The sequence below is a fragment of the Chelonoidis abingdonii genome, chromosome 3 (assembly GCF_003597395.2).
Source record: "Chelonoidis abingdonii isolate Lonesome George chromosome 3, CheloAbing_2.0, whole genome shotgun sequence".
In the NCBI taxonomy this organism is placed as follows: domain Eukaryota; kingdom Metazoa; phylum Chordata; order Testudines; family Testudinidae; genus Chelonoidis; species Chelonoidis abingdonii.
Genome location: NC_133771.1, coordinates 96,618,274 through 96,645,035, shown reverse-complemented (window position 1 = coordinate 96,645,035; position 26,762 = coordinate 96,618,274). Strand labels below are relative to the sequence as shown.

The 26,762-nt window shown below is 40.2% G+C and overlaps 1 protein-coding gene across 1 annotated transcript in view; it reads left to right on the top strand.

Annotated features, from left to right (window-relative positions):
• TBC1D32 (TBC1 domain family member 32) overlaps positions 1–26,762 on the top strand; it is a 224,969-nt gene that overhangs the window by 111,786 nt on the left and 86,421 nt on the right. Inside the window, exon 27 of the mRNA XM_075063908.1 lies at positions 6,302–6,385. Within this exon, the coding sequence (XP_074920009.1) occupies positions 6,302–6,385 (84 nt within the window). The remainder of the gene's footprint in view (positions 1–6,301; positions 6,386–26,762) is intronic.

Here is a 26,762-nt window from a genome sequence, read left to right as displayed (position 1 = left end):
AAAATAACCATGTTCTGCACCGAGCAAGTAAATGGATAACATGTTTACATTCATCAAAGCATTTGGAAATGCTGCAAAGGACATTTGTGGTGAGATATGCTACTTTAGACAGATGGTTAGCTGGAGAGAGGGGAGACTTTTCTCATGGTACTGCACTCAAAACCATGACCTTCAGTGTTGGGATTTTTTTGGTGTCATTTTTACCAAGCCACGATTGCAGTCCTCAAAGATGTAGATTACCAGAGCTTCTTAGACAATGGCCAGGTGAAGCTATGGAAGAAAGCCTCTAACCTGATGAAATCTCTCTCCACCATGGAAATATTAGGAACTTGGAAGGCTGATGAATGAGAGTGTAGATGGGAATGTAAACTTCTGTGTCGGTGATGCACAAAAAGGAATGGAATCCACCTCACTCTGTCTTAACTGAGTTGCCTCTTCAGTGCTGATGAGAGTAAAAAGTATAAATATTTTTACCACTAAAGTAGGAACAGATACAACTCACATAAGAACAGAACTGTTGAGTAAAAAGGTGGCATTTTCAGAAAGTCACTTTTCAAAGTATGTTATACTTTAGAAAGGTGGTCAATATAACTAACAAACATAAGAAAGCTTAAACGAAAGCCAATATGTTTTCCCTTTACAGAGAGACAGTGCAACCCAGGGGACCAGAATTTCACCTTTACTTATAAGGTAAAATAATCTAGGGGCTTTAGTGCCAAAGTAACAGAAAACTTAGTAAGTAATCTGTAAAGGAAGAGATTCAGTGTAAAGATAATGAAATAAGGAACTTTCCACTACTAGTTTGTTTTAATATGGCTCAAGTCAGCAGTGACCAAAAGTTGCTAAATTCTCAGGCTTTTCCTTCTCATAAACTCTGTGTTATGAGTTTGTAGTTTTTGATGACTGTAGTTCACTGAGAGTCAGGATTTTTCTTCCCCAAGCACTCCATAGAAAGGATAAACAAATAGAAATCTACAGCTCAAACCAGTAAGTGTATTTTATAGGAACTTCTGTCAGTATAGTAAAGATAAATTGAAATGTAATACTTTTTAAAATAGATTTTTTTGTAGCATAAAAATATGCTGACTTTTTCACACCTGCTTTCTTGCATCTCTCACATTGACCTCCCAACCTTCTAAGCAGTTTTTCTTAAAAGTTGTGCATCATGCAGAATATAAAATAATTAGAATGTGTGCGTAATCAATTTATTTGAACACAGCATTTTTACTAGTTTGCTCTCTTTGCTTGAGCTATATGAAATTAGTGTTGAAAATTGTCAGTGTATCCTATTGAGTATAAAAAGAAACAAACAGTTGTGAAGAAATACAATTTTAATCTGAAAACAGAACACTTGATGTTTTAAACAGTGAGCTTCCAAAAGAAAGAACAGAGATTTATTCTTTTGTGCTTTGTAGTGAGCCATATCCAATGTCAAAAGCTGATGCGCATTATTTTCCATAACATCACTGAAAAGATATCAAAAGTGACAACTGAGAATTTAAAGCAAATATTGCATTTTGTTTATATGAATCCAAAAGCTCTATACTGTATAAATATCTTTGCATTGAACAGCATGGGGAAGAGCTAATCAAAAAAGTACCCATAAAAGCATATATCACATGGATTCTGGAAATGCATAAAGAAATGTTATGGTACATGAAAAGAACATTGCAGCAATGGAAACTGAATGACTTGAAAAGCAATTTAATTATTCCCCAAAATACTACCACAAGATAATACTTTAACTGAGGAAGATACTGCTAACCCCAAGGTGCTAAAAGCTCTTTTTCAAATACAGTACATCTGAATGGGGCTAGTTCAGAAACAACAAAATTCCAGCTAACTATGCTGGTTTGGGAGTGCTTGGTTTTTAACAAAATATATTTTATAGGAGACTTGGTATACTGTTTGCTCTGCATGTGTTTTATGAGTGGATAAATTTATTAGGATTATTTTTTCCCTTTTTTTGTTTATGAAGGTGAACAAAAGCAACAAACATTGAGTTTTGAAGGGTATTTAGAGAAGGAAGTGTATGAAACTTTCTGTCCAGGTATAGTTCTACGCACAGTACCATGACGGACAGCAATGGAACAGTGGTTGTGTCTTGCAGTAGACTGTATTACTTGCAGTAATGTAGCAATTCTGAGTATGCTACAGTTTTTTTTTTGTTCTGGTTTAAAAAAATGACCAATCACTGAGTTAATTTTCATTTTAATAAAGATTTACTTTTCAATATTTATTACTTCCGAAACCAGAGAGCTCTGGATTCCAGAAGGTGCCCAGATGAAAGTAGCTTAAGCATAAGTAGCTAAAGTAAACTTTTAGATGTTAAAGCACACAAGCTACAGCAACTCAGAACAGCCTATCATTTTACATAAATATTATCTCAAAAGAAATGTCGTGTCTTGTGAAAGCCCTCAGTTTACTTCATAACCAAGTTTATTTCAATACACTCCACTTACATATTTTCTCTCTCACCAATTTGATCGAGTTATCACAGACCTCTGCTGGACACTTAGATGAATACTTACAGATGGCTGAAATCAATTTTGTTCTAGAATTTGGAGAAAAAAAAATTGCTTAGCAATTGAACTGTCACTTCACGCATTAACTCAATCACTGAACTGAAGTATTTGGCTGTTGGGTTAAGCATATGGACGCCTTTCAATAAAAAAGATCAAATTAAAATATTCTGTATTGACTTTAAATTTTATGAATTATGCAATATTTTAATCTTGCAACATTGCTGCTATTTATTACTCAAGCATAACATATTTCATTGATCTGAATGTGAACAGTCATATATTAAATGTACTGTTACAAGTGAACTACAAGTTTTCCCAAGAGAAGCTCTTTAGTTTCCATGTCTAAGTCTAAGCAGTATTTTTTTTGTTATTTTAAGTATGTTATGCTAATTGTGGCCCCAGTCATACAAAGGCTTAAGTACAATGGTAGGGTTACTCTCAGAATGTAAAGTTAAACACATGCATATATTTTTTCAAGAGTGGGGTCCATGCTGCTACATAAATATGAACATGTTAATCTATATTGGAGGATTTACTTGATTCCAAGAAGAGGAGGAAGAGGACAGCTTTTACAAATGTCTAATTTCAAAGGCAAATGCTGGATCACGGAGTGGCTGAACTATGGCAGCAGCAGAAGGGGCTTTTATGTGATAGTTCTGAAAATAATAATATTTCTTTTGAAAAATATACCGAACAACCAACAGTTTGGCAGAGTTTGCCATCCTCAGGGATCCAAACTCCTATGCTCTTGATTAGAAAATACTACAGTGTCTAAATTGACTTTTTTCAGGTACTCACAAAATGAACATAAGGCTGTGCTTTAATGAGTCTCATAAAATAAATATGCTTGTGCTGTCTACGTTAATTTTTATAGAGGCATGATTTCAGGGAAAAATATTAAATATATTCAACCATCCTATTCAAGCAGAAGAGGGGAATAACCCAATTTCTGTGCAGTCTCTATTGCTTTGATGTAGCAAGAGACTGATCTTTCTCAATAAAAATGTAATGCTTCTCAATGTGAACTTGGTGTTGCAACAATCATCATTTTCTGTACCAACTTCCACTGCATATACTCTCCTTGTTACTACTGCAGTGAAATCAATAGTGGTATGATTAAAGTTCTTGAAGACTTCTTTTGAGCTGTTTCCTATTCATTAAAGTTCCATATGGGTCTGTTTCCCCAATGGGGAAAATTCTGGCACACAGAGTAGAGTCTGTAATCTCCCAGCAACTTCCTACAATATTTACAACTGTGGATTGACAGTTTCTGTATGCAAAAATAGACAGTCTTTCGTAATGGCATTTTTCTTCCTTAATTAAGGCATTTTTAATAGACTGGATCTGTAAAAATGTGATTTCTGTGAACCTTTTGGACAATTAAACCAGCAATGTGTATAATTTAATGAGAAAATATTAGGTTAAACAGTGGCTGGAGAAACTATAAAAATGATTGTTTTTATGGTTTTTTAATTGTTAGTTTTAGGAGAAGTGAGAGGATATTGAGGGTAAGATCAAAGCCTTTTAAAATCTGAATTGTCCTGGTGATGATACATGGCTTTGGGTCATGCTCTCCTTGTTACATTTTCACTGGTGCTACCTTGAGTTTTCAATGTAGGTCAGTATTGTTCCCTACATGGGATATTCCCATAAAGGAGATGGGAAAGCTTCATTTGCATTCTTCTGTTTAAAGTAGTGATGTACTTTGCCCAACTACAGAAGTATAACGGGATGCAGCCTCCCCAAACCTACACGTAATTTTACTTTTGAGAAAAGCCTGTGCAATTGTAGTGGCTCTCAATCTCTTAGCAGTTCTTCAGGACACATTCTACATGATCGAGAAAAGCAGGGGAAGCTAATGCTGACAAGGTGAGCACTAAGTTATTGGCTATTATCGTACAATAGAGGAAGGTACAATTCCTTGGGTAGTGTCACATTCTGGGGTGAAATACAGACCAGTGAGGAATTGTCACCTCTTAGTCTGTAACCCTGAGTGCCTCACAATGTCTTGCTACGGTAGTCCTCTGCCCAGGATACTAGACTTCCACTTACCCCCCGAGCCCCTGCCTTGATTAACAACTGGTAAGGTGACCCCACACTCTCCCCAGCCCCAAATTTTCCCCCAAAACATGTGTTCTGAAATGTCCAACCTTGTCATGGAACAACCAGAGGAATTATAAGGTTCATTGCTCCTTTGAAGAGTCAATATTCAACAGTTTGATACTTTAACTGGAGTTACCAAACTGTTCAGTTCAAACACAGCACTGGGTTGGTTTAGATTAAAAATAAAGCAAGTTTATTTAATTCCAAAGAGATTAAGTGAGTACAAGTATAAGGATTAAAGTCAGAAATGGTTACAGGAGAAATAAAGATAAAATGCTTTCTAAAAACTAAAACTTAACAAGCTAGACTTGATTCAAAGTAAAATCCTCACCATGTGCTTTCACCAAGATGGCTGACCGAATCCCTGGGCCAGAATCTATCTCCTCATGTGTCAAAGGGCTAGTATCATTGTCGTCTTAGGTGAAAGATAGATTACTTGAGGTTTCTTCGTCCCTCTCTTTTATTGTCCAATAAATCTTTGAAATGGATTCTTCTGAATAATATGTCAGATAAGTCTATTCCCAGCAACTTGAAGGAAGTTTTCTGTTGCTTCTTCCCCTTCTAGAGTTGTCTGCTAAAATGCAAATTACTTTAGTTCCTACCCCTTCTGGTGCAACTTAATGAATATTAAAAATGTCCTCCTCTGTCGTGATAATGTAGGGTTTGCCTCCACCACTTGTTAGCTTGATGGATCTATTCACACAATATGTAAATATAGTCTCATTGTCTTACAAAGTACTATGGAAGTAACTCCCAGGTGAGGAAACTACATTCCTTTGTTTGAGATAAACTTGTTTAATACCTTTACCTAGTCTAGGGAACCTGTTCTTGAACATATGACAATGATATCCTATAAGGGGAATGCATAAATTTACATATTATGTTGCTATATACATTTTACCATGATGTTATTAACCTGCAAGTTATTAGTTTTCAAATGATATATCACAAGGCATATATTGTAGAGGGGTGCTTAGGGCCATGAGTAGTGACCAAGTTCCAGCATCCTGCTCAACCTCACAATACAGACATTCAGAGTGAAGCACAATCCCCATGGGAGCTTCCATGGAAGGAGCAGATCTTTGAGTAAGATTGTAATAATAATAACGCATAGAAACATCCCTTGAGACTTATTCTTTCTCTCTAATATCTAATAGTATATACTGTATTTTTCATATTTTGGAAAGTTGGCCATTACTCTTGTATAAATATGTAAACAATTGATTTTGCACTGTTTATCAGAAGGAGGTACAGAACCCTTAAAGTGCATTGTCTCTTGTCTTTTGTCTTCAAGTAACATTTTTATCCACAGTCTACATCCACATACAAATGTGGTAAGTTACTGTAGCCTAATTAGAGTTAATTTTCTTTGTATATTGAAACCATGTAACAAATTCTGAAGTAATCCTTGGAGGATCTAAAGATAATAAATAATTCCCTTTCAGTTAACACTGAATAGATTCTCAGTGAAGCTATTAAAAATTTAATTTGAATCAGCAATGTTATGAATCCAAGAGCACAATACTTTGAATTTTTTCCCCATACAAATGTGCATAAACATTCAGGAGTTCAAATTGCTTTAGTTGTCCACATGTTGTAATTTTGTTGGGTAATATAGTTCCACATTCCATTCATTGCTGCTAATGTTTTAATGGGTTTTTTGCTTATTACAGTTTTGGCAGAATTAATTGAAAAGTTTGTGTTGCATCTTTCTGAAAACCCATCAGAATGTTACTTCAGCACTGGAGAATATGAAGGTAAGTTTGCAGACACTTCGTATTTGAATTTAAAAGAAAAATAATATATCCAAAGCTTTTTGACTATTAAAAAAGTAGCTAGACATCTTTAATATTCTTTATTTAACAGTTCATGTATTCATTATTCAAATCATGGGGAACATTTAGTGTCCTTCTGGGGCCTGGTCTACACTGAGAGGGTGTGGGGGGGTCGATCTAAGATACGCAACTTCAGCTATGAGAATAGCGTAGCTGAAGTCGACGTATCTTAGATCAACTTAGATTGACTTACTTCGCGTCCTCGCGGCGTGAGATCGACGGCCCCCGCTCCCCCATCAACTCCGCTTCTGCCTCTCACGCTGGTGGAGTTCTGGAGTCAGCGGGGAGCGCATTCAGGGGATCAATGATCGTCTAGACGAGACATGATACATCGATCCCCGATAGATCGATCACTTCCCACCAATCCGGCGGGTAGTGTAGACATACCCTAGAACAGGACCTGTTTGTTGAAGCATACTATGGCTAATGTTAATGAAATTTTGAACCTTCTTGTAGTATATATACAGTACATAAAGAGAGAGACAGAATACATGATGGTGTGGTATAAAGGTTTCATGAATGCTTGTTTAGGAATTAATTACATAGGTGACTGAGTAATGCTGCCATTCCAAACAAATGCCAGTAAAACCCATCATGTATTGATGGTTTGTAAGTCACACATTTAACCAACAGCTATTTTAGAAATGTCTTAAATAGTTTAATTGCAAGTGAGGGCTGTTTGTTTTTTTTTGTTTTTTTAATGCCAGCCCTCCCTTCTAATTACTATGAGTCCATCTACATGTGTCAGGGAACTAAAATACAATTAACACACTTTTTAAAACTCTAAGAATGACCCAAACTAACTTTCCCATACATTAAATGCCAAGACTTTATAATTAAATTTTCTCCATACTAGAAGGAAATATTGTGTGTCCTATTGGAAAGCTGGTAATCTTCCCATTTTGAATAGTCTTAAGCTCCTTTTTCTATCCCTGCTAGATCAGAAGATACCTTACCTTAAATCTGTTTCTTGTGCGATATTGTCCATCCTGAACCCCAGTAGAGGTTCATAGGGAGAATTTAGTGAAGGAAGAAAGACACTTTTTTTCTTTTTTTTTTGATAAGGGGTTTGTTTTTGTTTAATTGCAGCTCTTGGAAACTACCCAGAAGTTATTAATAATAGAATTAATATTGATGCATATGGATTAGTGGGCAGAGTGCAGGTGAGTTAGTCAAAGATAAAGAATACATAAAATTTTGTCACTTGGCTCTGCAGTTTAACGGTATTTTTAATTTTTATTGCCACAAAATACGTAGCATAGCATAAGAGTTAATTGAGAGCTGGTCAGAAAAAATTAAGTAAAACATTTTGTATTAAAATTTGCCTAGTTGTTGAAATCTAAATATGTTGCAGAAATGGTTTGTTTTTGCTTAAATTCTGACAGAACCCAGGCAGACTGCCTTGGAGCCAAGGGTCCCTGTATAGCTGGGTGGAGAACAGTTTCTCAAAACATTTTGAAAATTTTTGGTTTTATTCCAAATCAGAGTAATCCCAAAATTTAAAGATCTTTAAATCCTCCATGAAATGGAATTACCATTTTCTGTCCAGCTCCATTTATTTTTTGTGAGCTTAGGGTAGTTATTATTCATGAATGAGTTTTATGAAGTAAAATTTTCAAAAGCACCTATGTCCTATTGAAAATGAATCTAGCTTAGCCTCCTAAGAGACTTAGGTACTTCTGAAAATTTTATCATCAGCCCAAATCAATGCAGCTAAAGGAACAGATACTTGGTTAATATAAATTTCTCTAGCTCCAGTTGGCCCCAAATCTCTTTTCACATCATATCATAATGTATTTTGCATATAGCGTCTTTGTTACATAAACTATTTTAGGAGGGTTTTTTGAGATTTTTAAAACTCGTCATTGAGATTATTTCTTTATTCTTTTATTTACCATGTGTTCAACTGTGCTGGTTCAGAGACTGAGGAAAATAAAAACTAATAAATGTAAAAGATTTCTAATCACAAGTTGAAATATTTTTTCTAGATCAGAAATATCATGATTTTAAAGTTCTGTGTCTCAAGATATTTCAGCACTAGATGTAAGTCCTAAATTCCATTGGAAAGGTGGGATTCAACCCACTTTCTAGTGGTATAAAACTTACATGAATAGTCTTGTAGGGATGCAAGGTATCAGAATTCAGAGTTGTGACATTTGTATGTATAGAAAGTCTGGGCCAGGTCTTAGTGGGTATGACTACTCTTCAATTAAAAACCTGTGACTGGCCCATGTCAGCTGTCTCGGGCTCCCAAGGGTTGGTCTAAAGGGCTGTATAATTGTGTAGAAATGCAGTGTAGTACCCTGCAAGAGGGGAGAGTTCCAGAGCTTGGGCTGCAGTCTGAGTCTGAATATCTACATCGCAATTAAACAGCCCCTTAGCCTCAGCCCCAGAAGCATGAGTTAGCTGGCACGGACCAGCCATGGGTTTTTAATTGCAGTGTAGACACACCCAAATTTGTCTGTTCTCACCTTGGGCTGGTGGAAGGAGAGAGGGTTGTTCCACATTTCTGGAGAGAAAGAAGATATATTTCCTTGATGGATTGATTTTTCTTTTTTAAATGACACGCTTTAAAAGCTGCTCAGGAATTTGGAATGTTAGAATAAATCCAGGAGTTAGTAAGCAAGCGATACAGCTATAAGCATGTGAAAAATTGTACAACCCTAGCCAATTTATCAGTTGTATATTGCCAATATAAATATATTATATTCTTGGATTCTAATCGCAGTTTTAATGATGTATAGAAATATGTAAATGCATAATTTAACCATGAGATCTTACATGACCTACAAAATAAAAGGAGTCATATAAAAAATGGAAACTAGGTCAGATTACCAAAGGATGAATATAGGCAAAACACAGGAATGCAGGGGCAAGATTAGAAAGGCAAGGCACAAAATGAGCGTCAAACTAGCTATGGGAATAAGGGAAACAAGAAGACTTTTTATCAATACATTAGAAACAAGAGGAAGACCAGGACAGGGTAGGCCCACTGCTCAGTGAGGAGGAGAACAACAGTACAGGAAACTTGGAAATGGGCAGAGATGCTTAATGACTTCTTTGTTTCGGTCTTCACTGAGAAGTCTGAAGGAATGTCTAACATAGTGAATGCTTATGGAAGGGGAAGGTTTTAGAAGATAAAATAAAAAAAGAGCAAGTTAAAAATCACTTAGAAAAGTTAGATGCCTGCATGTCACCAGGGCTGATGAAATGTATCTAGAATACTCAAGGAGTTAATAGAGGAGGTATATGAGCCTCTAGCTATTATCTTTGAAAGTCATGGGAGATGGGAGAGATTCCAGGAGACTGGAAAGGGCAAATATAGTGCCATCTATAAACAAGGAAATAAAAACAACCTAGGAAACTACAGACCAGTTAGTTTAACTTCTGTGCCAGGGAAGATATGGAGCAAGTAATTAAAGAAATCATCTGCAAACACTTGGAAGATGGTAAGGTGATAGGGAATAGCCAGCATGGATTTGTAAAGAACAAATTGTGTCAAACCAATCTGATAGCTTTCTTTGATAGGTATCAGAGGGTAGCCGTGTTAGTCTGAATCTGTAAAAGCAGCAGAGAATCCTGTGGCACCTTATAGACAACAGACGTTTTGGAGCATGAGCTTTCGTGGGTGAATACTCACCCACGAAAGCTCGTGCTCCACAAAGTTGCGTAGTCTATAAGGTGCCACAGGATTCTCTGCTGCTTTCTTGATAGGATACGAGAAGCAGTGGATAAGGGAGAAGCAGTGGGATGTGGTATACCTAGACTTTAGTAAGGCATTTGATACGGTCTCGCATGATATCCTTATCGATAAACTAGGCAATACAATTTAGATGGGGCTACTATAAGGTGGGTGCATAACTGCTGGATAACCGTACTCAGAGAGTAGTTATTAAATGGCTCCCAACCTGCTGGAAAGGTATAACAAGTGGGGTTCCAGGGGTCTGTTTTGGGACCGGTCTGTTCAATATCTTCACAACGACTTAGATGTTGGCATAGAAAGTACGCTTATTAAGTTTGCAGACAATAGCAAACTGGGAGGGATTGCAACTGCTTTGGAGGACAGGGTCAAAATTCAAAATGATCTGGAAAAATTGGAGAAATGGTCTGAGGTAACCAGATGAAGTTCAGTAAAGACAAATGCAAAGTGCTCCACTTAGGAAGGAACAATCAGTTTCACACATAAGACTGGGAAGAGACTGTCTAGGAAGGAGTATGGCAGAAAGAGATCTAGGGTCATAGTGGACCACAAGCTAAAGGTATAGCCAGTGTGATACTGTTGCAAAAAAAGCAAACGTGATTCTGGGATGCATTAACAGTGTGTTGTAAATGAGACAGGAGAAGTCATTCTTCCGCTCTACTCTGCGCTGGTTAGGCCTCAAGTGGAGTGTTGTATCTCCAGTTCTGGGCACCCGCATTTCAAGAAAGATGTGGAGAAATGGAGAGGGTCCAGAGAGAGCAACAAGAATGATTAAAGGTCTTGAGAATTGACCTATGAAGGAAGGCTGAAAGAATTGGGTTTGTTTAGTGTGGAAAGAGAAGCCTGAGAGGGACATGATAGCAGTTTTCAGGTATCTAAAAGGGGTCATCAGGAGGAGGGAGAAACTTATTCACTCAGCCTCTAATGATAGAACAGAAGCAAGGCTTAACACTGCAGCAAGGGAGATTAGGTTGGATATTAGGAAAAGTTCCTAACTGTCAGGGTAGTTTAAACACTGGAAATATTGCCTAGGGAGGTTGTGGAATCTCCATCTGTGGAGATATTTAAGAGTAGGTTAGATAATGTCTATCAGGGATGGTCTAGACAGTATTTGGTCCTGCCATGAGGGGAGAGGCTTGGACTCGATGACCTCTCGAGGTCCCTTCCAGTCCTAGAGTCTATGATCTATGTAAATCGCTTCTCGGCCTTTTGGCTAAGATCATGTGTAGTGACATTACAGGCTGTATGTATTATATGCTGAACCATAACCAATTGCCAGCGTCCCCCCATGCTCTGTATGTTTCCCCCGATGACCAACGACTGACACATCAAACTCTTTATCTCACCTTTATTTAATATTTTCTAATAAACTTTTAAAACTGTATGATTTTGCATTACTTTGAACAGAAACGCCAGGACTACAGCATAATTTAATTATCCACTCAAAACCATATATTTTAGGCTTTATTCTCAAAACCCTACAGTAAAGCTATGAATGAAAGAGGTTTGGATAATAGTTACCAGCTTCCTCCTGAGAGAGAAATCTTTCAAGCAAGCACTGCATCTTGGTCTCTCGGAAGTGTGGGAGGTTAGAAAGCGAGATCAAAAGACAAGCCTAATTCTGATCAATTTTTAGATATGATGGAGTTTCTCCTGCACATGTCAAGTACAGCAGAAAGAGTGAATAGGCAAGGGAAATATTAGGATGCATGTTAGGCTTGGGAATTCAGTAGGCTTTATACCCAGTTATATTCATTACTCAGAACTGGAAAAAGTAAAGAAGTATGGACACAGTAAGAAAACAAAACTGACAAAAGCAAAGGCCTCATTTCTGGGTTACCTTGGGTTTTACACTTCCTCTTTCCATGGTAAACAACTCAGAGTTTCCCAGCAGTATTTTAACCCAATTATTCTTATAAACAAAGCAAAGTTAGACACACATTCTTGGAACATGACTGAATGTTCAGTTCTCAAAATAAACATTCACGTATACATTGTATTGTTCCTTAACATTACTGGTACCAGGCTTTCTGAGAATTCATTAATCTGTAAAGCATAAGTTCTTATCAATCTCTTTTCCACAGTTGTATCTGTGCCATTGTCACAAATCGTGATACCTCTAATTTTATTAGATTTCTTATTCTTGCCCTGTATAAAGTCCTCCACTCCATCTAGGTCATAAAACATTTGTTATGATTATGAAGAAGATAGTATTAGACAGTTTTGTGACATACAGAAGTTTGAAAGTAATGTGTAACCCTTCTGACAGGTGGAGCCGGCAGCAGCCAGGGCCGGGCTCAATATCTAGAGGTTCCTTTTCAACAATACAATACAAAACCAGCTCAAGCCCCCACCCAGTAACCTGGGAAAATTACCACCCCTGGGTTCTTCTGAGAGACAAAACTTCCCCACTCGCAAGCACTGAGTGTAGAAAAGAAACTTTAAATTGAAAGGAGTGAAGTCACCTAACATTAATTAGGGAAAATGCCACAAGCATGATTCATAATCATAAAACTGTGAGCAGGACACCACCCCAGAGTACATGGGGCAGTGTCTTCTGTTTCATGTTCTTGAGTTCTACAGCCAAAAGTTTCTTTTCTGTGCCCCTCTCTGCTCTCTCCTCATACACCATTCACAGTGGCTGTCCTTGATCTGTGAGGAACCAGGGCTCAGAGGTGCATGTGTGTGAGTTCACCTCCTACCTGGGGAAGAAGGCAGCTTGCTTGCTTTGCCATCTGACCACTTGCTCTGTCTGGCTGCCCTGCCAGCTGTGGTTCCTCTCTTCTGGCCACCCCACTAACTGCAGTTCCTCTCTGCTGGCCACTTTGCTACTATGACCCCTGCGGGTCAGTCTCTTGAGGTTTCACCCAGCTCTCAGTGATTTTCAACTCTTCGGCTGGGCAGATATGCTGTCCCACTACAAGTTATTGTCAACTCTTTTGAGAACTTAAAATAACAGAAGGCTCCTGATGGAGCCTGTTTAGCTCTATCTTTGAATAGTGTAGAGGAACAGGTAAATCAGACCGGGGATCCTTAGGGAGAGTCCACACCTCCTGGCTGGGATACCTGTCCCCATCCTCTTACTTTCACAGGGGTCTGGCATTAGAGCCCCTGGTTTAATGAGGTCCTTTCAGCTGAGGGTGACCCCCTCATTTGGGACAGGTTAAGCACAATTCTGCTCCCCTTTATTTATGCAATAAAGACAACAACACTCATAACAACATTTCACTACCCCTGCATTCAGTACTAAACTAATTTTGTAACCCAGCACCAGCCAAAGTTGATCACTTTGAGCAACACTGCTCTATCTGCTGGATATCTAGACACAGTAGGTGTGTTCATGATTTTAAAGTTCTGTGTCTCAAGATCTTTCAGAGCTAGATGTAAGCCCTAGATTCTGTTGGAAAGGTGGGATTCATTCATAAATATAATTTTCTCCTGAAGTCTCTCCTCCTCCCAGCTAGCTGTCAGGGGAGAACTCATTCAGACCCTGCTTACAAATTAATACACTTAAGGGCAAAAAATAAGCTCTTTTCCCCTCATATGCAGTGAAATGAGTAGGGCCAGCCAGAAAGCAATTCTGTTTGTTGAAAGCTTTCAAGGTTTGTAACTTTTTTTTCCAGTGCTGAATGAAATGGGAATCAGGACATATGCTTCCATGACAAATTTAAATGTTAGGTTCCAGCGCAAAATAATGAAATAAAAATAGAAACCCATGATCATTAAGAACTGAGTTTCCTTATCTCTTGGATATCAAGTTTGCCATTCTCTGATCTGATAATGAATGGTTTCAGAGTAGCAGCCATCTGTAAGGTACCACAAGTACTCCAGTTCTTTTTTCTGATAACGAATGACCACCATAATACCCAGCCTTTCCAAGATCCTCTATCAGAAGGTCTTCTGGAAGAATTTTTCTAAGAAAGGGGACAACTGATTCTTGACCAAGGCTAATTGTATTACTTGTGTTACATGATACTGTCGTTCCTTCACTAGCCTGTTAATTCAATCTCAGCCAAGTCTTAAAAATACTAATATTTAATACAAAAATAAGGAATGGCTTCTTCCCTACCAGCTAGTGCATTTTTAAGGAATTAGCCAATGAAGGTGTGTGTAAAGAAAGAATCAGCCCAAAATAAGAACATAAAAACATAAGAATGGCTGTAGCGGGTCAGACCAAAGGTCCATCTAACCCAGTATCTGTCTACCGACAGTGGCCAATGCCAGGTGCCCCAGAGGGAGTGAACTTAACAGGCAATGATCAAGTGATCTCTCTCCTGCCATTCATCTCCATCCTCTGACAAACAGAGGCTAGGGACACCGTTCTTTACCCATCCTGGCTAATAGCCATTTATGGACTTAACACCATGAATTTATCCAGTTTTCTTTTAAACACTGTTATAGTCCTAGACTTCACAACCTCCTCAGGTAAGGAGTTCCACAAGTTGACTGTGCACTGCATGAAGAAGAACTTGCTTTTATTTGTTTTAAACCTGTAGAACCTATAATTTCTTTGGCGTGACCCCTAGTTCTTGTATTACGGGAATAAGTAAATAACTTTTCTTATCACTTTCTCAACATCACTCATGATTTTATATACCTCTATCATATCTCCCCTTGTCTCCTCTTTTCAAGCTGAAGAGTCCTAGCCTCTTATCTTTCCTCATATGGACCCTCTCCAAACCCTAACCATTTTGTTTCCTTTTCTGAACCTTTTTCTAGTGCTAGAATATCTTTTTTGAGGTGAGGAACCACATCTGTACACAGTATTCAGATTGTGGTTACCATGGATTTATTAAGGGCAATAAGATATTCCTGTCTTATTCTCTATCCCTTTTTTAATATTCCTAACATCCTGTTTGCTTTTTTGACCGCTCTGCACACTGCGTGGACATTCAAAAACTATCCACGATGACTCCAAGATCTTTTCCTGACTCGTTGTAGCTAAGTTAGCCCCATCATATTGTATGTATAGTTGGGTTATTTTTTCCAATGTGCATACTTTACATTTATCCACATTAAATTTCATTTGCCATTTCGTTGCCCAATCACTTAGTTTGTGAAGATATTTTGATTTTTCACAATCTGCTTTGGTCTTAACTATCTTGAGTAGTTTAGTATCATCTGCAAACTTTGCCACTTCCTGTTTACCCCTTTCTCAGATCATTTATGAATAAATTGAATAGGATTGATCCTAGGACTGACCCTTAGGGAACATCGCTAGTTACCCTCTTCCATTCTGAGAGATTTACCATTAATCCATATCCTTTTGTTTCCTGTCTTTTACCATCTCAGTCCATGAAAGGACCTTTCCTTTTATCCCCATGACAGCTTAATTATGTAGAAGCCTTTGGTGAGGGACCTTGTCAAAGGCTTTCTGGAAATCTAAGTACACTATGTTCACTGGATTCCCTCTGTCCACTCATGGTTTGTTGACCCCCCTTCAAGAACTCTAAATAGATAGTAAGACACGATTTCCCATTTACAAGATACATGTTGACGTTTGCTGCAACAGTTTGTTTTTCTATGTGGTTGACAATTTTATTCTTAACTATTGTTTTCGATATTTGCTCGGTACGACTTTAGATTTACCGCTATCTGTATTCCGGCGTATCACCGCTAGAGCCCTTTTTAAATATGGTGTACATTAGCTAACTTCCAGTCAGTTGGATACGAAGCTGATTAAAGGACAGTTACAAACCTTAGTTAAGTTCACAACTTCACATTGAGTTCATTTCAGAACTCTTGGGTGAATGCCATCGGGTCCCAGTGACTTGTTAATGTTGAGTTTTATCAATTAATTCCAAAACCTCCTCTAGTGAACACTTCAATCTGTGGCAGTTCCTCAGATTTGTCACCTACAAAAGCCAGCTCAGGTTGGGAATCTCCCTAACATCCTCAGCCGTGAAGACTGAGCAAAGAATCCATTTAGTTCTCTGCAATACTTTATCGTCTTTAAGTGCTCTTTTACATTTCGATCGTCAAGGGCCCACTGGTTGTTTAGCAGGCTTCCTGCATCTTATGTACGTGAAAAACATTTTTTGTTATTACCTTTGGAGTTTTTGGCTAGCCGTTCTTCAAACTCCTCTTTTGGCTTTTCTTATACACTCTTGCACTTAATTTGGCAGTATTTATGCTCTTTCTTTTTGCCTCACTAGGATTTGACTTCCACTTTTTAAATGAAGTCTTTTATCTCTCTTGCTCTTTACATGATTGTTAAAGCCGCGGTGGCTCTTTTTAGTTCTTTTACTTGTGTTCGTAATTGGGATATACATTGAAGTTGGGCTCTATTTTAAAAAGCGCCCATGCAACTTGCAGGGATTTCACTTTAGTCACTGTACCTTTAACTTTTATTTAACTAACCCCCTCATTTTTTGTATAGTTTCCCTTTTGAAATTAAAATGCCACAGTGTTGGGCTGTTGAGTTGTTCTTCCCACCACAGGGATGTTAAATGTTGTTTATTATGGTCACTATTTCCAAGCGGTCCTGTATAGTTACCTCTTTGACCAGATCCTGCGCTCTACTCAGGATTAAATCTAGAGTTGCCTCTCCTCTTGTGGGTTCCCGTACCAGCACTGCTCACATGAAGCAGTCATTTTAAGTATGATAAATTTTTTTCTCTGCATTTCGTCCTGTAGTGAAATGTTCCCAGTCAATGTGGGATACTTAAATCCCCCACTATTATTGGGTTTCTTAATTTTGATAGCCTCTCTAATTTCCCTAGCATTTCATCATCCATTACTGTCCTGGTCAGGTAGTCGATAATAGATCTCTAATGTTATATTTTATTTAGAGCATGACATTCTTATCCATAGAGTTCTATGAACATGTGTTCGCTTTAGATTTTTACTTCATTTGAATCTACATTTTCTTTCACGTATATTGCCACTTCTTCCCCCTGCACGACCTGTTCTGTCTCCATATATTTTGTCCCCCGGAATGATTGTGTCCATTGATTGCTCTCAGTCCACAAGGTTTCTGTGATGCCTATTATATCAATATCCTCCTTATCACAAGCCACTCTAGTCTCACCCGTTTACTTATTTAGATTTCTAGCTTTGTGTACAAGCACTTTTAAAATTTGTCCCTGTTTATTTTGTCTGCCCCTTTTCTGATATGCAGATTCTTTTTATTGTACTGTTTTCATCTGACCTGGCCCGTACATTATCCTCTTCCATCCTCTGCTCCTGACTATAATCTGGAGATTCCCTATCATCAGACTGTCCCCTAAGAGAAGTCTGTGTCCGATCCACATGCTCCTCTGCAGCAGTCAGCTTTCCCCCATCACCTAGTTTAAAAACTGTTCTACAACCTTTTTAATGTTTAGTGCTAGCAGTCTGATTCCACTTTGGTTTAGGTGGAGCCCATCTCTCCTCTATAGGCTCCCCCCATCCCAAAAGTTTTCCCCAGTTCCTAATGAACGTAAACCCCTCCTCTCTACACCATCGTCTCATCCACGTATTGAAACTCTGAAGCTTTGCCTGCCTACTTGGCCCTGCGTGTGGAACTGGGAGCATTTCTGAGAATGCCACCATAGAGGTCCTGGATTTCAGTCTCTTTCTTAGCAGCCTAAATTTGGCTTCCAGGACATCTCTCCTACCCTTCCCTATGTCATTGTTACCTACATGTACCACGACCACCAACTCCTCCTCAGCACTACTCATAAGTCTGTCTAAATGCCTCGAGAGATCCGCAACCTTTGCACCAAGCAGGCAATTCACCATATGGTTCTCCCAGTCATCACAAACCCAGCTATCTATATTTCTAATGATCGAATCTCCTATTACTAACACATGCCTTTTCCTAGAAACTGGAGTTCCCTCCCCCGGAGAGGCATCCTCAGTGCGAGAGGCAACCCCAGCACCATCTGGAAGGAGGGTCCCAACTATGGGAAGGTTTCCCTCTGCTCTCATTGCCTGCTCTGCTTCCCTGGGCCTTTCTTCCTCCTCACAGCACAGAGGCTGTCTGAGCGGAGGTGGGACAATTCTACAGTGTCCCGGAAAGGCTCATCAACATACCTCTCTGCCTCTCTTAGCTTCTCCAGTTCCACCACCCTGGCCTCCAAAGTCTGTATGTGGTCTCTGAGGGCCAGGAGCTCCTTGCACCGATTGCACACACATGCCACCAGCCCACAGGACAGGTAATCATACACGTTACACTCAGCACAATAAACTGGATAGCCCCCACTCTGCTGCTGGTCTTCTGCCTGCATTGTCTCCTATTTAATGAAAGGGTGTTTTAAAGAAAGAGGTTTTGAATGTAGTTTGGTTTATAGGTTTTAAGGGGACTAAAGGGGCACAGATAGAACCGACAAGGGACCCCCGCTCCCTTCCCAAACTCTGTTGCGAAACTCCCTGTTAGCACCCCCTGTTCGCAAAGCTCCCTGGTCGCTTGTGTGTGACTTTATAAAGCCCTTGCCTGAGTGAATGCCCCGCCCACTGATTAAGGCTCAGCCAATTACCAGAGGCTTCTAGCTTTCAAACCTTCCTTTGAAGCTCACAGCCTCCAACTGCCAGCCACAGCACACGGTCCAAACAAACAAACAAACAAACAGACTGACAAACACAAGCTCAGCACACAGCAAGTAACCCCTAAATACAAACAAACACACACTACGGACAGTCACTTACCCCACAAATGCTGTATTTGCTCCTCCTTCACCTGGAGAACTCCCTTGCGAAACTCCCTGTTAGCAGCCCTTGTTCACAAAAAAATAAAAATAAATCAGTCAGTCTACAGAAACAAAAATGTAAGAAGACAGACTTTCCACAAGAATTACTATGTAATATTTAATCAATAATGTATAAGTAGATTTTTAGGATCACATCTCTTCCCAAACAGCTCTCCCACTTCCACCTCCAAAGAAGCTCACAGAATATCTGATGGATGGTGGTATGCTCCAAGCTCCCTCTGCCGTTACTCCTTGGGATTTGAACATTGAACAACAGAGGCTTTAACAGAAACCAGATGTTTTATTTTAATAAGCAGAAGCTATAATTTGTATGAAAGTAGTTTCAGTATAATGCATGGATACTCAGTGCTTTTCATGTTCCTTGAAATAAGAAATTTATTATCTTTAAAAAAAATGACAGCCCTTGGATAGCTGAAATTAGAATAACACAATCATCCATCTGTTGTGGACTCCCTCAGGATTTCAATCTATTCTAAAATGTCCAAATCCGAAAAAATCAAATTAGGTTGGGTTGTTATCCCTTTAAAGATCAGAGGAGAAAAAATAACCGATAAATCTTTATGCAGTTGCAATACTTAATTATAAACAGGAACACAATCTTAACTAAGTTAACTTTTTATTATCAGCATTGAAAATGAACTCTGATTTGTACTCAGATGAGAGCACATGCACATAGTATGGCATTACAAGTTAATGAATTCTCTCTATCCTCCTGCTGCCACTGGTACTTTCCTTTTTGCTTTTATTTTCCTCTGACCTAAAAAATAAATAGTCTAGAGCTAAACCGTGGTTCTTGTAGCAAATGTAGCACTGAGCAGGGCAAGAAATGAGAAATTGCAGTGGTGGTGAAGGGGGAGGTATAGCGTCTCCAGAAGGGAAAGGAGACCCCAGTCACTTCCTATACTTGTAGCACAGACGTAGTTTTCCCTTTGTCCCAATGCTGACTTCCCAGCCCAACCCCCAGCCAGACATGCCCTTCTTGGAATATGCCAGTAGCTCTAGCAGCCTCTCCTTACATGCAGGAAGTACAAGCAACCTCATTATGGCTGCCTCCATCACAGTTGCAGTGGGCTGAGGCATTTAGTGCCAGTCCTCTGTTCCTTTCCTCCTTCCTGCTCAGGAGCAGATACAATTTGACGCAAAGGTTACATCTGCAGTTATAGTCATGTGGAGAATACAGGCAGCTAGCTTGGGTATAAAGAGCTGCATAGAGGGTGAGACACGGCTTGGCGAGTAGAGTATCATAAACACCTGAACCCTTATTGCAGTGTTTCTCAAACCGGGATCACCGCTTGTGTAGTGAAAGCCCCTGGCCGGCCAGGCTGGTTTGTTTACCTGTCTCTGCAGGTCTGGCCGATCGTGGCTCCCACTGGCCGTGGTTCGCTGCTCCAGGCCAATGGGAGCTGCTGGAAGTGGCGTGAATCGAGGGACTTACTGGCCGCCGCTTCCAGCAGCTCCCATTGGCCTGCAGCAGCGAACTGCAGCCAATGGGAGCCGTGATCGGCCAGACCTGCAGTCGGGGCAGGTAAACAAACCAGCCTGGCCTGCCAGGGCTTTCCCTACACATACTGCGACCCCAGTTTGAGAAACAGTACCTTATTGTATGTGTCCTGCATAGCTTTCTACATGCTCAAGCAGCATCTCCAACACTTACATTGCTATTTTAGCAATGTAGTGTGCCTCTGCATACCCACTGTCAAAGCCTTTCCCTGCCTCAGCCAAAGACTCCAGCAGAAAAGAAAGGTTTTGGCAGTAGGGAAGCAGTGGGGAAAGGTTCTTGCAGAGGGAAGCCTTTCCATGCTGCATCCCCACTCCTGGAGAGTTTCCCTGCTATCTCCTCCCTGCCGGAGACTTTCCCCTCTGCAATGATACTGGAGGTTGCCTGCTTTTCACATGTAGTGCCTGTATTCAACGCTCCACCATAAGTGGAGATATAGCCTTAGTGTCCTATTAATTAAAAAGTCACATAAGTGAGGAGGTAATTTGTTTGATTTTTAGATCATGATGATAAAAGCCATTTTTTTACATCTGTCCTGTTTTTTTTCTTGTTCTTACATATTCCTAGTTTCCAAATACAAGGTAGAATATGCTACTTGTATAGATAATGAGAAAAATCACTTCACCACATTCTGCTTTGGTACATTAAGATCTAAAGCCCAACATACAAATATAACAGCGAGAATGGACTTCGTTACCACACAATAGTTGCCTGCCATGGATACAATATGTTTAAAATTTGAAGTGTTGATTAGACCTAAAATGTGTCCCTGTAAACAGGTATAAATTCTTGAATTTATGGAGTATTGTATAATTCAGTATACATCTTAACTGATCAGCTTGTCCTCTACACAATTCAGTTAGCCTGAGACGTGCTCTAAAAGCAGTGTTGTCAGATTTCTGTTAAATATCAAGCTGTCATTACAAGTGTACTTTGCATGCACAACATTCATAACTTCAGGCTTCATAACTTGGGCTAAATGTGAAGGCGTGGTGTCAAGAGTGTGGGGGGAAGAGAAGGCCCTACACCCCTGGCTTCCTGCCATTCACCATGACTCTCAGCCAGCCAGTAAAACAGATGGTTTATTCAGATGACAGGAACACAGTCCAAGATAGGTCTTGCAGGTACAGACCCCTCAGTTAGGTCCATCTTGGGTGTGGGGGCAGAGTCCCGTCGGGAGGCCAGAACCCATCTGGGCTCCCCTCTATTTTCCCAGCCAGCTCCAAACTGAAACTCCCTCCAGCCGTCTCATTCAGTCTCCCCCCGGCTCACCCTCCTGCCTTTTGTCCAGTTTCCCAGGCAGAGGTGTCACCTGGCCTCCAACCCCCCTCCTGGTTCACCTGTTACATGCTCAGGTATCCTCCCTCAAGGAAAGTCTCCAATCCCCCTATGCAGACAGTCACAGCAAAACTCCCCTGCAACCTTCCCAGGTCAATATGTTCCCCACTCAGTATTCAAAAAACGCATTAAGAACATTCCCACTTCGTCACATGTGGTAAGAAGAACCCAAGGGGTGATTTTTACAGAGATGTGATAAATAGTGGGTATGTGATTCCTTTTCATGGCTCACTGCTAGCATAGGAACCTTTGCTCTGTGCCCAGGGAGACTTTTTTTCAAGCAAATGTACTGTTTAGTTTGTTTATGTTTGTTGCAGTTATTTCTTTGGGTAGTTTAGATGGATTGATTCTAGGCCATTGGAAAAGGTTATTTACAGGATAGATGTACTATTGTCCCAGACTCTATCGGAAAACAAGACGACACAAGGAATATGTTTTAATAAGTTACAACTTTATTAACACATATGAGAAACTAGCTAGTAATAACATCTAGTGTGGGTCACCTTTCCTTCCATGAGCCATATTGCCTGGGTGGAACAGCTGCCCCCAACCCCTTCCCTCCAAGCCCTTTACCAGGTTCCATTAATGTTGTTAGGAAACTACTGGTCCTCTCTTCATATGAGGGTTGAGACAATGGGGGAAGGTGTGGCTCTTGCTATACTAGACATTACACCCACCCCTATTTTTGGGGATGCCTTCTAATACTAATTCTACTTCCAGTTAATCAGGGAACTGGACCCCCTATTACACATGAATCTGCACCAGACATCTGCCAGATTGTGACAGCATGAACTCCTAACCACCCAACCTCCTACCAGGTCTCTGGGCTGCTCAGAGGAAGGTGGAAAAACCCACACCAACCAGGCCAGTCTAGCAACAAGGCAAAAAATCCTTCCAGTCCCAAAAGCATAACTAGTATGATGCCAACAGTTGTTTGTAGCCCTGAGACTCAACTCTGGTGGCAGGGCTGTGCAGCCAATGCTGAGAGGAGAGAGATCAAAAGACATTGAGGGGTCTGTTAAAAGGTACTTCTGGCAAAGAGGGAGTGGGGAAATAGCTCAGGTGCAAGTTGGCAGAGAGATAGAGTCGGTATGCTGTAGCCCAGGGGGTTGTGAAGTAATTACATGGGGGGTCATGAGCTGTCAACCTCCACCCCAAGCCCCACTTTCCCTCCAGCTTTTAATATATAAGAGAGGGAGGGGTTGTACTCGGAGGCTTGCTATGTGAAGGGGGTCACCAGTACAAAAGCTTGAGAGCCACTGCTGTAGGCTGACACAGAGACTGCCTGGGAGTCAGAATCTGCAACATGCAAGATGGAACTTGGTGCCCAAAAAGAATGGAGGGGTACCAAGGCACAGCTGTGACTACCTAGGGTTTTGAGGGAAATAACAAGCGTAGTTAAGACAATATGCATATAGGTCTCTGTTATTTTAAACTTACTTCTCTAAGCTCTGTGTACCAGTTTGACAAAAAAATCATACTTTGTTTTGGGGAAACTGTTTCTGTGTCACTGGATACTATTACTGATCAGAGGCTCCTAAAGTAGAACTTTGGTCCAACCCCACCTAGACCTACTAGGAAACTAGGTAATACAGCTGGCAACCAGGGAGGTGTAAGCTGGAGACGCAGTTGGAGTGTGGTTGGATTGCAGAGGACCCACCCCAAAAAGAAGTGGAGGCATGGGGCTACTACTTGAAATACGTGCACTCGGGGGAATAGGAGAGGGTCTCAAGAGAGGCATCCTACCCAAGGACTGTAATGGGATCTTTAGAACTAGAGTGCAGAATGATGCCCTTGGATGGTAAAGAGGTTTTAAATCCTCACCTTGGGTGCACAGAGCTGCTCCCTTCAGTGTTGCCAATAGTTTAAGGAGTCCCCTTTTCCCCACTGTTCCTCCATTCCAAGCCCATGAGGAGAGGGAGGGAAAATGGGGGCAATCTTTAAAGTGGCACCAGGGGTTTCTTTCCACTGCTGGAGCAACATTTCCCCACCTCTGAGGGTGTGGAAGGGGGTGAAGGGTAGAAATTTGTGCTAGCTTTTATTCCCATGCCCATTCCATGACTCACAATGGGCAGAGCTTTTTAAGAAAGTTCTTGAAACACAGCAGCACAGAAGTGCATCCCACAAGTGAGAATATGCAGAGAGGGCTGCCCAAACTCAATAATCTGCAACTAGAAAAGCCTTCTGAGAGCAATAATACAATTGCTCAATCATACAAAAGCAGAACATAGAATTCACTTAACATTAGACAAGGCTTCAGCCTGACACCTGGCTTTATATTAAAATCCATTTGTAAATTTGTAAGTTTGTTTCTTCATGCATTTTTTTTCTTTTCTAGAGCAAGTTCTTGAACAGATTAGCCATCAGATGGGCAATTTTGTATTTTTTCTAAAAGAGTTGTGGGTGTAGTTTAAATAATCCAAAAATTAAAGGTTAACTTCTAAATTGCATGGCATATCTCATAATTCCATATCTAATTAAATGAGAGATATGTAGATAGAACAATGTTCATCTTAAACTACAGAAATCTACCCATATCTCATGTGGTATTAAATCTGCCAACACTTTTTAAATAGTTTTTCTTAAACTTGAATTATTTCACTATTAACTAAAAAGTGCCCTTTAGATGTCTAGTCAACTTTACTAAGGAGAAAAATAAAACACGAATAATGACTCAGTGGCTGCAACAGCAGCCTTTTAATCTCTTTATGGTGAATGAAAAGACTCAGCACACTACTTCTGAAGGGTTGTCAACCCCTGCTTCAGAGTATGCTTAGCATTTCCAATCAAGAGATATCATTGGGGAAAAACTCTTTCAGATGGTATTGGTCATTTTCGATTGAAACTGATCCTTGACCTTAGTGGCCTTAGCCATCAGAGTTTGAGATCCTGAAACTTATCAAATGTAATGAACTGTTTATTTTCTCTTTTGGTTTTGGTCTAGGTTTTCTAACTTTGAAGTAAATAATGGTTTATAAAAAATAAGAAAACCATTACCTACAAAAACTAGTTATTTTCATTTTGGTTTTGATCTTTTCTCTTCTTCCCTTTTGGTTTTTACTTTTGCCAGCAGGATTTCTAAGTAGTAATCACCATTTAGTGTATTGTTTACATGTTCGGAAGGTGAAGAAATCCTTTGTCTGGTTATATCTGCTGATGCTCAGAACTGCTTTCAGGAAGGAGCTTATTAGGGAGGAATGATTCTATAGATTTTTTTTTTCCTTATTTTGGAGGTGCTTTTAGATTGTTTTTGCTTTATTTTATTATTTCTTAAGTGGAACCACACACCATTCAGAGATGGGGGAAGCTTTGTGTTTTCTAAAAGTGTCCGAATACACCAATGGATCTGAAATGAGAACAGACTTGCTTGGTTTTTAATCATCGTGAGACATACAATTAACGAATACTGGGGGGAAACCTCTTAAGGCAGGCAATTCCTTCTGACACTCAGAGTGGATGTTTGTCTGTTTGCCAAGATTACATAGTACCCAGTTGAAGATCTGGGGAATTTTTCTGCTCCTTGCTATGCTTCTGTAAAGAGATTTTCGCAGAAATGCACTTTAAATCATTAGTTAAGGCAATCTGGAGTGTGCCCTCGGTGCCCTAAAGTCCATTAGCGTCTCTGCACTAACTCCCCGTGTGCACACTCTGACCGTGCAGGGAGCTGCTGCATACCACCTACTGTGGGCTTTCCCCCCATGTTGATTAGCCCTATGTGTAACTCTAATCTGAGCAGAGGCTGCCCTGAGTGTTCCTTGTACCATTTTTGTGGAATCCTGGCTATGTCGTGTGGAGGAGGCCTTGTTCTGCGTCAGACTTGCGACCCTTTGCACTGGCAGATTATGGATTCATGAGCTGAGAACAGGGTAGGCATAATTCCGTGTTTGCTGAGCATTCAGTAGCTGCCCCACAAATGGAACACTTAATTTCCTTGGAGCTGTGCTTGTTTGTGAGCTCTGTCATGGTGTTGCATAGTGGGGAAAGAGGAGAGGTATCAGTAAAGAGAGTTCCAACAAGATTCTAACACAACCCACCAAAATAATCCACCTGTAATACAAATAAAGATTTTTTTTTTGTATAAGAGGTACATATCAAACATGAATATGGATTATGTAACAATGTCTATAAGAAATCAGCCAATTAATGATAGCTTGACAGGTTGGGAAGAGGTTGGCCCTTTATTTATAATTGTTTAAAATAAAAAATACAAATATATGTTAAACTGCAACCACACGGACCTTCTTATGTTGTTTGTCTTAGATTACAAATTCCTGCTGTCAGGAAACATATCTAGGGCCCTACCAAATTCACTTTTTGGTCAATTTCATGCTAATAGGATTTTAAAAATCATAAATTTCATGATTTCATCTATTTAAATTTGAAATTTCATGATATTGTAGTTGTAGGGGTCCTGACCCAAAAAGGAGTTGTGGGGGGTCACAAGGCTATTGAGGAGGGGTTGTGATACTGCTACCCTTACTTCTGCATGCTGCTGGCAGCAGTGCTGCCTTCAGTGCTGAGCAATTGGAGAGCAGCACTTGCTGGCCAGAAGCCCACGCAGTGCTGGGCCCTCAGTCAGAAGCCACCACTCTCTGGCCACCCAGCTCTGAAGACAGCAGCACAGAAGTAAGGGTGGCATGATGTGGTATTACCACCCTTACTTCTGTGCTGCTGCTGGGAGGGCACTGCCTTCAGAACTGGGTGCCTTGCTAACCACTTTCCAACCACCCAGCTCTGAAGGCAGCAGAGAAGTAAGAGGTGGCAATATTGTGGCCCTCTATAAAATAACCTGTCTGTTACAGCTATCCCCCTATTCCATTTTGTTTCTTACAGCTGTCCCCATAGTCCATTTTGGTTTTTTTCTCCTCCTGTAGCCGCCCCCTCCCTGGCTGTTAAGTTGTTTACCAGGGCCGCTGCCCCTTAAAGTTGTTTACCAAGAGCCATTGCCCTTCTCAAAGGGATGGCCACTTGTGCTGCGTGCTAAGTGGGACCACTGCCCTGTTCAAAGGGTTAGTCCTGTTATCACCTTGTTAAACCTGGGCTTGGTGTAGGGTAGGCAATGTCCAGCGCTGC